This window comes from Cuculus canorus, chromosome 1 (genome assembly GCF_017976375.1).
Source record: "Cuculus canorus isolate bCucCan1 chromosome 1, bCucCan1.pri, whole genome shotgun sequence".
Classification (NCBI taxonomy): Eukaryota; Metazoa; Chordata; class Aves; order Cuculiformes; family Cuculidae; genus Cuculus; species Cuculus canorus.
The window spans coordinates 192024802-192038957 of NC_071401.1; the positions used below are offsets into that span (position 1 = coordinate 192024802).

The window sequence follows — 14156 nt, forward strand, 5'->3', positions numbered from 1 at the left end:
TAACATCCATAAACATTATTAATTCACTTTCAACAGTAATATTGATATTTCCTTGGACATTTTAGCCCTGGTCATGGAAGACTTTGACAAAGGAGATAAGGTTTTACTAATCTGCTCCTTTTCTTAACAATGAAACTATGTTTTTTAATCAGAACATGTTTGAAATCATGCTATGCATAAAATATTTGGATGGGATATCATAGTTCTTGGCAGTGGTTTTCTTTCATATGAATATAGTCGACACGTTCAGTGAGCATATTAAGATAACTGTTAGAAGACAAAAGTAAAATCTGAAAGCAGGAATATAATGATCTGTATTTGGAGCAGCAGCTAAATTAAGCCATTATTGTGCATGTATCAGTTGTTAGCATAGACTTATTGTCAAAAAAATTAATCACTAATAAGACTTTTACACAGAGAGACGATCTAATTAAACACTGTTCAGTTTTGCAACTTCCTTCAGGACAAAATACTGTCATGCATAATTAGACTAAACACCAACAACCTGACACCTGGCCTCGCAGAAGTGGTTCTACTGCTCAAATAACCTGAAATGCCCAGAGAAAATACTATTTATTCCCTAAAATGTTCGGCATGAAAAAAATTCACATGAAATAACATTACCATACTAATCAAGGCTAAATCAAACTAAGCTAGGTTACAGGTGGATTCTGTCTCCAAAAAGTGGTAGAAGCCCACCAATGCCCACAGTATCAAGGAGAGTCACCGTCAGCTCATACTATATCTAAAACCACTGTGGCCTCAAAATGGACTTCAGCAAAAAAAAAGTGAAAGCCGCTGCAATACATGAAAAGTTCAGAGACTTAAGCGTTATGAGAGTTTTCTGCCAATTCTTCTGCATTCTGCTTTATGCAGTTTCAACAATAAAAAAAAAATAATTAATGGTATGACAAGTCAGATTTTGTTTGATCTGTACCTAAATGTCAGACCCTGAGGCTTCTTAATCATAGCACCCTTCTGCACTGTCAGTTAGTTGTAAGAATACAGATCCTAAGAAGTGCACGTCAACTAGTTTTCTATCACCATCACACTATAGCATGCAGAAAATTTGTCTTCCTCAGATAAGAACAGGTTAGGAAAAACAACAACAAAAAAGTCCAATACAATACCATTTCTAGATTAACGCTTAAAGCCCCTACTGGGATAAGCAAAACTACTTTGAGGCTATAATCTCCCCATACTTAAATTTTAAGGTGCGGTACAATGTTTGAAGAGTAAAACAGGAGACTCCTCCAAGCATTACACATCAGATACATCAAGTCCTATCTCTTGTTACTTGAGAGAACAGACCAACACCCACCTCACTACAACTACAACTACAACTTTATAAAAACATTACGTATAACCATGTTGGGGTGACTGGGAAATTAATCTGGATAATATTTTAAGACGTGTTTTCATAGTAGCACATGTTGTTTTAGAACCAAATTAAGTGTAATGGATATATCAGAAAGTCCACTGTCCTGGTTTTATTTCTACTACGTTTCATTTCTTTTTAACATAGTAATTATTAGGTTGTATCAAGTACATGTTATTAGGTTACTGTTATTATTGACATATTAGCTTTGATCAACAATAACTTTTTTAAATAAGGTTATTGATTACTGCATGAAGGACACTAGCTGAAAAAAAATCACCAATCCAGATTAGGATGCCCCAAATTTTTATAAAAATATATATATAAAATCAAAGTCTTCGAGACAAATTTAGGTGCCTGGTTGCATGATGCAAATTTTAAACCACATCAAGACAACAAAACTTATCGTTTCTGATAAGGAAACTCTTCAGCTAAGGCTGTGTCCCTTCTTCTCCAGCTGTATAGTTCTCCAAAGAGCTACATGACACCAGCTACACATCAGTGATGTTGTGAAGTCATAAACCTTTGCACAAAAGCTGCTAAAACACTGACAGGCTGAGCTGATGAATGTCCCATCCCAAGGGAGGAGACAGCACAGCAATGTGCCGTATGGATTCAGAGCTGGATAGATCACTACTTCTCTGGCACAATGTAGTTGGTATGGAAAGCCATAATCTATTTGATACCTGGACATGTGATTTTACACTATGCTACCATAAGAAAGGAAGAAAACATCTTAAAAGGAACAGTAACCTTCACCTCACAACCAGAGCAGCCCTTTCGTTTGTTCTTTGGGAGAGCAAGATGAAACCTATTGTCTTTTAATAAGAGCTCTGTCAACACTGATATGCATAAGGGAACAAACTACGCCTGGACTTAGATTTTGACTATGCTTAGTAACATTTGTAATGATTAAGTTTTTTTAAACAGTACACTGGAAGGACACTTGAATACCCTTCTGTGGCTTTGGAGTGACAACAAGCTGGTCTGTTAGCGAGGGGAGCTGTTGAAGGTTTGAGGACCATTTATTGCACAGAACTCTACAATGGAGCTAATGGAGTAACTAACACTACCAAGAAGCTGTATCCCCTGCGTGGCATTCAAGTTTCCAGTGACAGTTATTTTATAACTTCCCCTTTGCAGATGCTTATTTGGCCAAATGCCACATCAATATTAAGAAGATTTTTCTCAGAAAGGTGCTACAGGATCTTGCTATTATATAGTCTTATCACTCACTATTCTCCAAGGATACAAGAAACACATGCCAAAGCCCCCAAAATATGTAACTGTGGCAGTTCTTGATTCATAGCTGTATCTCAAACCAAGTGTCCTCTGAACATCAAATATGCATGCTAAATACATTATACGGTGTACTGGTTGGATGAAAATAGCTCTCATGAAAGGAGTTTCAAATTTCCATTTTGACCATGAATGATTCAAAAAGTTCAATTAAAAATGCATGTCCACAATCCAAACAGCATGTGGGTACTCATTTCCAAAAACCTCAATGAAGGTATGGCTTTTAACATGATGGGAAGAAAACATTTCTTCTTAACTTCTACTAATATGGGACAGAAGAGATGACTTAATATTTTTGAGTCGCAAAAGGATTCAGCTCCTGAATTTTATTGATTTACAGATGCCTAGAGTAACTTGCTAGCTCACTCCCTACTATAATAAATCAAATAGGCTAAAAACTCCTGCACAGAAATATCCTTTCTGTCCACTAAGCCTTGCAGCACTTTGGCTACTGGTCTCTCTTCCAGACAAAATCTGAGCAGACTATAAACTGACAGTCATTCCTGTAAATCAGGATAATTTCAATTGCATTCCTCCTCAAGGCCATATCCCTTATATTCCTGAGCTTATTCATATATTTGGAGGTATTTTTGCCTACAGGAAAGCTGGGGAGGGGTTCTTTATCAGGGAGTGCAGTGACAGGACATGGGGTAATGGTTTTAAGATGAAAGAGGGGAGATTTAGATTAGATATTAGGAATAAATTTTTTACTGTGAGAGTGGTGAGGCACTGGAACAGGTTGTCCAACTTGATCTAGTGGAAGGTATCCCTGCCCATGGCACGATGATCTTTAAGGTCCCTTCCAACCAAAACCATTCTATGATTCTGTGAATGCGTTAATAATTGGTAAGTGTCAGGAGAAAAAGGATTTTGAGATTTTTAGCACAATGCACTTGCTTTAAACGTGGGAAGGTTAGTGGCAAACTATGTGATTATGTACCAAGATTTAAGGAGAAGCCAGGTAGTAAGATAGCACCATTTGATATAATATTCATTTGCAAGAGACATCCACCTCTTTGCTACCATACTGCTGTAAAATCCCATGTTACATAGTAAAACGAAACTAGAATTTATGGAGAAACTTCTATTTCATTCTTCAAAGCTCTTTAAAAAAACAACAGTCATATTGCTGATACTTATAATGGAATATCTCAATTAAACAGATGCAGTCTCTAAACATAAATGAAATCAATACCGTAATCCCAATTTGTCACAGTTAAAGTTGTCAAGATTTCCATTAAATCAGCATTAGTTCTTGACACCTCAAATCAATTACAATGAAAGTTCTGAACATGAAGTATTTCATAAGCATCCATTTATGGAAGAACCAATATTGTGCCTATTGCAGAATCAGTGTTTTCTTTCCCTTGCCTAAATAAATGGAAAAAAAAACATGGAACTAAATATCAATTTTGGAGGACATACTTGATGTGGAAACAGACTGATTAATGACAAAATCTTCTCTTCTTCCTTTCTTCAAAATCTTTTAACCAGACTGCAACTGAAGTGTAGTAGTATTAAATGAGACAAATGAAGGAAGAGAGAAGCCAAGAAAGCGACTCTGAGCCTCAGCCTCCTGGTCATGTTTACCAAACTGTGTAGGCTGCAGAAAAAAAGGTAATGTTTTATACAAGTACTTCTAGAGTCTTCACTGGTATGTACCTAGAAATAACTCTATGAGCCACCAAGCAAGATTCTATATAAAATAATTAAACAATAAATATTGCTGCTTATACTTTTAAGCACAGAGCACTCTACTGAATTATACTTTTTTTATATATATATATGGAAAAAAGCTTAAGTGGTAGTCATTAATATCACAAGTCTTCTTTGACTTGCAGTTACAGAAATATATATATATATAAAATACCAAAAAGAAAATTAATTACTATTAGTATTCAAAATTTCTACTATTTCTCTATAGAATGTAGATAATCAGGTTTATTAACTTGTATTGCAACATTGCAGTGAGAAATATGATAAACCACCCTAAAAAGATTACATACACACTCACTGTTATTTTCTTTCCAAATTTAGTTATAAAACTTAATTCCTCATTTCCTTATGCATACTCATCTTGTAGAGGTGAATTCTGAATGAATGGGGAGTCAGCTGGTTGTGGTATATATGTACAACGCATTTCAAAGAATAAAGAGCTACCATAGGTAAAACTGTTTCTTCACACATTTGTGTATACATATACTTGATTCGATACAAAATCTTGGTAAACACGAATGGATGGCTGTTTTCTACCTCTGTTAAAGTCCACAACAAGAATGTTCCTGATAAAAGCAAGAGCAGTCCTAATAAAAGTAAGCTGTTTCTCTCAAACTCTAGGATTCTTTAATAAAAACAGAACACTTCTACAAATCCACAACAGATTGACCACGACTGTTCATACAAAAATGACATTCAGAACCTTGGTCCTCCAAGTATTCTTCTGTTGTCTCAAGTAGCTATCTTACCTGTTACTTACAGTGACTTAGAGCAGGCACCACAAGTCATAATGATCATTGGAAATGGAAACATAGAAATGACTGGTTTCCTAACCATGGCAATCTAGATGTCTCAGGAACAGCTTGTGAAGCAAATGTGCTGACAGAATTCTTAATCATGGAATCACAGAATGGATTGGGTTGGAAGGGAACTTAAAGATCATCCAGTATTAAATACACCAAAGGTCAGCATAATCAGAAAAAACAAACCAGCATTTTTCCAATTTAATAATCGATAATTCCTTTTCAATTAATCCAGTTTTCACTGGCTGATCAGAGGTCATTATTCAATCTTTAGTACCAACACCAATTCCAACATTACAAGCAAAGTTCTTAACTTAATGTACATCAATAACTATCTGCAGATTTATGTAGGAAAGTACAGCCTCCAAAATGAGGAAACAATATAGCTCCTTACAGATACTACTTAGAGTCAGCATATGCAAAGAACATACACAAATTATTAGTGAATTACAATGAGATTGTGAAGACAAGAAAGGTTTGCTGCCAATAACGTACCCGCCTTTAATATAGTCAAGGAATGAAACTTCTGTTTCAATTAGGAAGGAAAGCAATGTTACCTGAAAGCAAATAAAAGAGAGTCAGACATGAATTGCCATTTTCCAGTTGAACAAGTAGAGACATAAGCACAATGTTTCTGGAGGCCTAATCATAAGATGCAGTTTCCTACAGTATTAAGGAAAAAAGACAATTTAAAAATACATGACATCATTTCAAGAGGCAGTTCTTGTACGGAAAGAGACAAATTTGGAAGTTTACTATAATTGCTTTTGTTTTTTTAAGCAAAAGGTAAGGGATGGAAGATAGTATTCCAGGGCAGATTACCACATGCGTGTCTTCTGATCACTGTGCACAACGTCTGCACACAAATATTAGAGGCTAGATGATAATGTGTCTCCTCTATGAGTATTTAAACACTGTTTAAAGAACTCATTTACAATTATTGACATTGTTTCTCATATCATTTTGAAAGTACTATTGAGTACTGACGCAAGCCAAGAATGCAAAAATCTACTAAATTATACATATAGAGAAAATACATTAAAAAGTTCAAAGTGGATTATACAAAAAATGCAAAGGTAAGAAATTTCTTCAGTCCCAGCTTTTATTCATTATCAGAAATTATTTAGGTCAAAACCACAGATAGTGGTCTAAAGGTGTTACTGGCATTTCCAGCACTTGAGTCATAGAAGTCTAATCTTTAGTGGAAAAGGTCCAGCATTTAAGATCTTCATATACCGCACAAAATTTACGAAGCGAAGAATTCAATTCAAATTACTTTTGGTAGCACAGTCTTGCATATAAAACTGAAATTTCTATGTGTTTTCCCACTGGACACAGTAATTTCAATGCTTCATTTGTTATTACAGCTGGTCATCTTGTTACTAATTAGTTTAATCAAATGTTTTCAGTTAAGCTGATTTAAAAATGTAAAAAATGGAAACAGGCAACACTCTTCCAAAGTGGCCAAAATGTTTACTTTCCTACAGACAACGACTACCAATGTTTCAAGTTTTATACAGTGAATTTTAAAACGCACTACTTTGCTTTGTTTGAAATAAATCGTGTATTCCAAAACATCTCCACTTAGTTTGTAGTTTGTCTGAATTCTAAATGACCCCTTAAGTAATAATGACACGGATGCCAGAACACAGAAGCTGAGAAACTGCTGAAGGGAATTATTTGCATTACTAGCAAATGGTTCATAAAACAGAACATGGAATATTAATGAAAGGACATTAAACTCCCATCCTGAACTATATGAACAGATATTTCAACATAAATTTACAAAAACCTGTTAGTAATAAAAATGGTGACTCTTTGATTTAGCCATGATAAGCATACTAGCTTTCACACATGCCAGCTCAGCAGTTAAATTTATAAAGAAAATTGACTTTTAAAAGTACATATATAGTTCAGATAAAAATTAAATGTTCAGTCCAATAATTTCAAAGACTTGACTGAAATTTTGGTATAACTAATTTTGGAAATCTTGGGCAACTTAACAGCATGCTTGAACATAGGTTTTATCAGACTCTTCAAATTAAAATCTGAAAGTAAACGCTGTACAACAGTAAACAATTTATTGTTGTGGCTTTCACTAGCAGTTTCTATTCTAATCCTGTTAAACTTCAAGTCAACTACACTCTATTTCAGAGAAAAAACATCCAGTAATATAAAATATATTTACTTACTGTTCCAGAATTAACATACTTTTTCTTTTTTCCTTTTTTCTTTGGATTTATTACCTAGAAACACAGATACAAATATTAAAGCAGTATGAATTATGATTTAATATGAAGATAAGTGTTAAGATACATTCAATACAGGAAGTATTCTATTTTCAGTGAATTCTAAATTATTTAGCATACTGTTTACTTATGCATCTCAATGCTGGTAAATACGCATATTTCAAAAATGGAGAATTTATCTTTATGGCACCTGCTCAGTAAGCCAGTGCTGTTATCCACATTTGACAAACAGGGGACTGGGGCAACAGAGGTGAGCGTTCGCTTGATCTGAGTGCTCAGTGAAACAGGTCTTTGAATTTTCACAAGATTTTGCATTTTTCTGTATTCCTGATTCCACTGTTTCAGTGTCCACATCACAACTTCTTCATCTCACAATGCACCACTTAACATTCCAGTCAATCTGTTTCCAACTTCTCCCAAATATTATCTGAGAAACAGCAGAGGTGTTGTTCTACTCCAAGTTTCTGTGTTTGGTGAATGACAGGATCTGGCTGACAGGAAGAACAACCTAGGGGGATGGATCGTATTGCTCCAGAATAGAAGCTAGTCACCAATTCCATGAAAATGGCACAGACCACTCCCTGACAGGCACACAGGAATTGTGGGGGCTCAGTTTACTCTCCATACACAACAAACTTCACAGAACTGGATGACAGAGCATTAAACCATTTTCTTGAATGCAATGAACCTACACTTATGAAATGTCCCACTGTAGCCACCAATAAAAATTATTTCCCTTCTGATTACCTACCCATCCAAACACAAATTTCAGTCAGTTTAAGTACACACACATTAAAATGTAATGCATTTTTCAAAACTGCACATGCAAGTGGAAGCAAAACATTAGTTTGTTAATTAGGTCAATCAGCGATCTCCTCTATAACTAGGAAACTCAAATCCTTGAGGCTTACTGCCAAGTTTTACTGTAAACTACTCACAGATGTTCTGTGAATGACAAGGAATGAAAACATTCCCAGTTGAAATCTCAAGTCACTTAACTGCTATAAAATATTTAAACAATTTTGCCTGAAAATCAGAAAAATCCTAATACATGTCGTCAAAAAATTCTTTGCCCTCATCAAAGTGAAATTACAGTTAAAGATTGTATTCCTTGCACATCACAGAACAGCTGTGAAAGGTAAGGCAGAAAGCGTGAACTATTATTCTTCCCAAACCACAGTGACTCTTTCTCTCCAATATGCCACAGTTATACATTAAGTATTCTTCAAAGCTTTTATTGGCTTACACATACATAAGCCCTTTTAATGCCTAAAACCCCCCAAATAACCCATCCCTTTTATTAACAGTGTCTTGACTGGCGAGCAATGGATTAAATCTATGTAATAGTGTTTTATACACAATGCAGTAATTCCTGTAGAACCACAACCCAAGCCAGAAAGTGGCTGCTGCTGACAATCACCCAGCAGAGGAAGATAAGGTAACAGACTGCCTGCCTCCCCCGTGGCCCTTCATTCACAGCTCTCCAAAATCTAGTGGTCAAACCTGAGTTAGCAGCATATTTCTTGATAGCAGTCATTAAATGCCAAAAGAGATTAATCTGAATCTTCTGCTTCAGGTAACTCAACAATTGGTTTCTTGGGAATTGCTAGAAATGCACTGGAGATTGGAGAAAAGTATCAAGGGAAACAAGGCATCTACTTGGGGTATCAAAGAGGAACCAAATCGCAGCTTGTCTTTCTCCTATAATTCCAGGTACTGTAATTACTATAATATTCGTGTGCCTTTCTTTTTTCCTCAAATTTGACATAACTTTATAAATAAACCAACATTTTTTTAGCCTCTGAAAGTCTTACATCCCTGCAGTAACCTAGGAAACTATATGATCTCTTACCTATTAAAAAAAAAAAGGTCTATTGAAAAGAGCTTGTTATAGAAATGTTTCTAATCCAAAAATATGGGACAGCTACTGAAACAGAAATTTCTCTACCTGCCTTAGGTCAGTCTGTAAATTCAAAACAATTTAGAAGAATTTGTCCAGTCTCTTTTGTTCAGATATTGCACAGACTGATTAAGTAGAAGCATTACCAAAGTACAAAGGATTGCAGTGTGGGGAGGTAAACAGGGGATGCTTAGAAAATGTATGATATTGCCGGAAGTAAGATATGGATACTATATTTAAGAAACTGCAAAATGACTTAAGATGTTATGACAGAAAATTCCTGATAGGGTAAGACTCATGTCAGTGATACAACAAGAGAAGACATTTCACTGCACACAGTAATCTGTGCTGTGACACTATCCATAGGAAACTGCTGTATATTACAGTAACTCTGGGGTTGATCTTGAATCTAAATAATAAAAAACCCCATGGTTTTCAGTTATCTTTGTCCTGTTTTGCACAGTAGCACCTTTGCTAATCTTAAAAATAAAAGTACAGCAGGGAATTGGAGCACCTTCCTTCCCTATCCAGAATTAGTGCTTGCTTCAACCATCACCTATATTAGGAATACGAAATTTTACAAAATACTTATGTTTAATGGCAGTAGTCTGAGACCACTTAGAGGACAGCTCTAGGAACAACAAATATCTGTACATCATACCAAAACCACAAGGCTATAGCCATATAAGCTTGCCTCCTCATTATTAGCAAGAATACGAAAAAAAACACATTTCAGTTCTGAGAGACACCGTGCATGCAAACTGCATGATGCTGGAACTCATGCTGCAAATACAGAAGCTGACCTAGATCCTTCAAACAGCATACCTAAAACGTGGAAGAAGGTCTTAAGTCTTTGTCATTACTTCGATGTGATGACAGTATTCTATTGCGTGAGGATAAGAGTCAAGGTCTAACACAAAAGCACAATGGTCCAAGAACCAAGGCAAAATGAAGGCAATTTCTAGTAGGATGCACTGTCACCTCTCCTATCTTTGCCTTAGGCACACTGATAGATGTTATATTTCCTGGGTTATGTTCATTACTCAACTGAAAAAAAATCTCGTAAGTTCATTGAAAAGGAGACTACAGCCTTTTCAATGTGAATGAAAGGAAAACACAGATAAACTCAAAACTGGACCATCCCTGTGTTCAACAATATTTATAAGCTCTGAAAGGGACAAAAAAATCTCATATTTTGTAATAAGTTTATTTTTATAAAGGATCTGTCAAAGACTTACAAGGCAGATAAATTGTCTGGAAATCATAAAGAAAATGCACATCAAAAAAGCCTACCCATTACACATAGTTCTTTGGGTTCATGACTCCATGACCTGAAACACTGAAGATGAACTTCACGCTCAGACTCTTCTAAGGTTCCTCTACTCCTGGTACATAAACACCTTAGGACAACGAATACAGCACAGACTGTACCTTGCATAAACAGTAGGGATTTTGTGTTGTACAAATGCTTGTATCCAGAAATGAATGATAGCAAAACCGAGAACATAATTGACCAAGAAAGACGACAAAATAGTTGAAAATAAAACAAAGGCTCATTGCAAATCTCAGTAAGTGAAACTATGAAAAACTTACAGAGCACAACGACAGCTTCAGCACTTCACCTTAGAGAAACTGGAAGTATCTGGCACAATCCATGCACTTTGTCTATCAGTATGAGTGAGACGGAGAGTCCTAGAAAGCTTTAGCACAAATGGCTGGAGATATACATATGTATGTGAAAATGCCATAGCATTTTCACACACAGGAATATACAGGAGCTTGGAATACACATATTATTCCCATGTGAGAACTGCTACTTCGGGCCCTTGCAGGGAGTTTTCTCTTTATGATAACGCTGCTCTAATGAAGCAGAATACCCATGCCCAAACACTACCCCCATATCAGTATCAAAAGACAGCTGTGGGGTTTTGTGTAAATGTACCAAGAACGCCTATCATCAGAATGGTGAATGAATACAACTGTTGTGTACCTAAGCTCTAGGCTACTGCCAGGTGAGAAAGGAATGGTGAAAGGAAACACAGGGCAATCAAGTAACTAGACATAGTTGTCTATTACCCGTTATCACCTATGGGTAATCCTTCTTGGCTTTTGTACACAAAACACACACACACAGACAAAAAAAAAAAAGAGGAGGCGGAACTTGAAACACTCCACAATGCTTTATCATGGGAAAGAAATCAAGCCCTTTCACAGGAATTCGGGAAGACAACTCCAAGTATACAATGCAATATAGTCCAGACACTTGATACAGAACTAGACAAGTCAGCATATATACACAGCATAGTGTAGGTTGACTTCTTACCTCTGGTCCAACAAGGAGGATAACCACATTATATCAGCACCAGAACTGATGATGACACTAAGACAATCTAGGCAGAACTTACTAGATCAGATGCAGCGTAAATCTAACTCACCTGTACTTCTTCTAGCTGCAGAGTGCATTCACAGTATTAGAAGTTACTGTACTATACACCATTACCTACTGAAGATAAAGCTGAAGCGATCACAGTTCTGCATAAAAATAACAGGGACTCAAAACTGAAAATGAAATTTCTCAGCTCTATAAAACATAAGCTGGAGCTTAACACTGCAGAACATAACATATTTCCTCAGGAAGAGTCTGCAAGTTGACACTTCTTCTCAATGACAAAATATATCTTAAATCTTTTCCTCCTATTGCCTCTCCTTATTTAACACATTTTGAAATTTCATGATACATTTCTCATTCCAGATTGAGATTCTTCTGGGATATTAATTTAAAAATGAAGTTTTGATGCAGAAGTCTTAATGCTTACACTTCCTTTTTTTCAGCCATTTTTTTGTGCACAAATATGGGATAATCTTTTAATAGACCTTTAAAAAAAAATCCCCGAATGCCTTTATTATACTTCGTGTTTGTGCATCTCAAATTTGCCTGCATACATTGATTGCTTCTGAGAATAAATTATAATGTATTTTGAAGATTCAGTAAAGTCTGATTTTGGAAAAAAAAATTATGTTTTTACAATCCCCAATATCTCAGACTAAATTAAGAAGTAAGTCTTAAACTAGGGATTTATTAGATCTGGAATAAATAAGCCTGCACAATTTTGTCTGGAGAGGAGACTAAGAGGGAATGTGGATGTAGTCTGCATTCACCTACAAGATATAATAACGTCTTGCCGCAGCTAGGATTCATCTAAAAATGAAAACTCTGAATTGACAACTGCCCGTCAATTGTAGTAACTGGCAGATGTACGAATCCTAAACAGAAAATGAGGTACAAATTTATAATAAAAGATGGTAACCAACCACAAGGAAAATCATATGAATAAGCCAGCTAAATTCCCTGTCACTTGTAAGCCCTGCATCAAAACTGTCAATTTTCTGAAGTCTGCACTTCAGATCAAAGGCATGTGAACTCTGCATCTGATGTAGGAATCATGAGATATTCTTTGGATAGAAAACCGCACACAGCACCTGTAGCAGTTGGCAGAAGAAAGCATAAATGACAAATTGTTCCTACACAAATGGTGTTAACCCAGTATTTGTTCCAAGTTATGTCATACCAACGCAGCTGCTTGAAGTGCTCTTCTTGCCGTCTCACAGCCCAGTGTGCATACACATGCATACATACCTACTTGCCTTTAAGTCTTTTTATGAAGCAACACTTCTAGATTCTGTTCTTCTTTATAAAAGGAGAAATCAAAACAATTCTAAAGTTTGATTTTGACTAACACTACGCATATTTGACCAGTTTGCCATGAAAACATTTATTCTTTGATTTATTCATTTATTGTTCTCATTTATTTCCTAAAAGTGAGTAAATACAACACTTACCTCATATACATTGAACTGAGACTGCCCTCTCGACAACTCTCTGTAACTTGTTGTGAATTCTCCGATGAAATCATGGCTGTATAAAAAGTTTTCAAATCAAATGCACAGCATTTAGTAATTTAAACATGTATTAAATATATTTATTAAAGAGAGAAGCACAACCAATATGAATTGATACCCAAGAAGGATGCAATATCAAAAGACGCAATTTTCTTAAAAATCTTTATTTCTCCCTCTGTAGCATGTTCACTACATTAGTAATAAAAAAACAGAGATGAAAATTATTAGTTTAAATCTTTCTGATGGCTTCTGCTTAACTTAGTTGCACAATGAGGACTAGGTAGTAAATTAGTGATCTGACTCCACTGCAAGCTTACAGAATCTGAAGAACCTGAGTGAGCTTTCAAAGACTATCACCATTTTCCCACTGGCACCACAGACTCTGAATGGTGTGCAAGACTATGTGAGAGAAACGGAGGTATTAACACTATGAAAGGAGTAACTTAAACTAGAAAACAACAGCCCTACCAATTTGATATTGAATGGTACTTTCAAGGGGAAGACCCAAAGCTTACTTCAGCTGCTATTGTCTTCCCATCTGAGAGGAGAAGAGCAATCCACTGAGGCTGCTCAGAGAAATGGTATTTGACCCTATTGGAACGCAGATCTTAATCTAACACTAAAGCAGTGGTTATCAAGCTCCTCCTTTCTAAATTCTATTCTTCTTCAAGAATACATTCACCACTCCTGTGCTGTCATCCACATTTTGAAAATCACTTTGTCAACTCTTAACCAGGGGGATATCATGCTGCAAGAAACCACTGCAAGCAGGGTGGCCATAGGGAGTGTAGTGGATGAAACATCACGAGAAAGACAGCTGCGGTCAGGGAACTGGGCGACAGAAAGCACAGGGCTGCCAGAAGTAACTGGACTGCAGGTTCATACCTCAGGGGCCTGGAATGAAAGCAACC

At 36.0% G+C, this 14156-nt stretch overlaps 1 protein-coding gene across 3 annotated transcripts in view; it reads right to left on the reverse strand.

Annotated features, from left to right (window-relative positions):
• The window catches only part of CPNE8 (copine 8), a 90086-nt gene that overhangs the window by 18931 nt on the left and 56999 nt on the right, over positions 1-14156 (reverse strand). For all 3 annotated transcript variants that reach the window (XM_054056477.1, XM_054056480.1, XM_054056479.1), the window contains exons 11-13: positions 13186-13261; positions 7389-7442; positions 5692-5753 (exon numbers count right to left, since the gene is read on the reverse strand). In XM_054056477.1, the coding sequence (XP_053912452.1) occupies positions 5692-5753; positions 7389-7442; positions 13186-13261 (192 nt within the window). The remainder of the gene's footprint in view (positions 1-5691; positions 5754-7388; positions 7443-13185; positions 13262-14156) is intronic.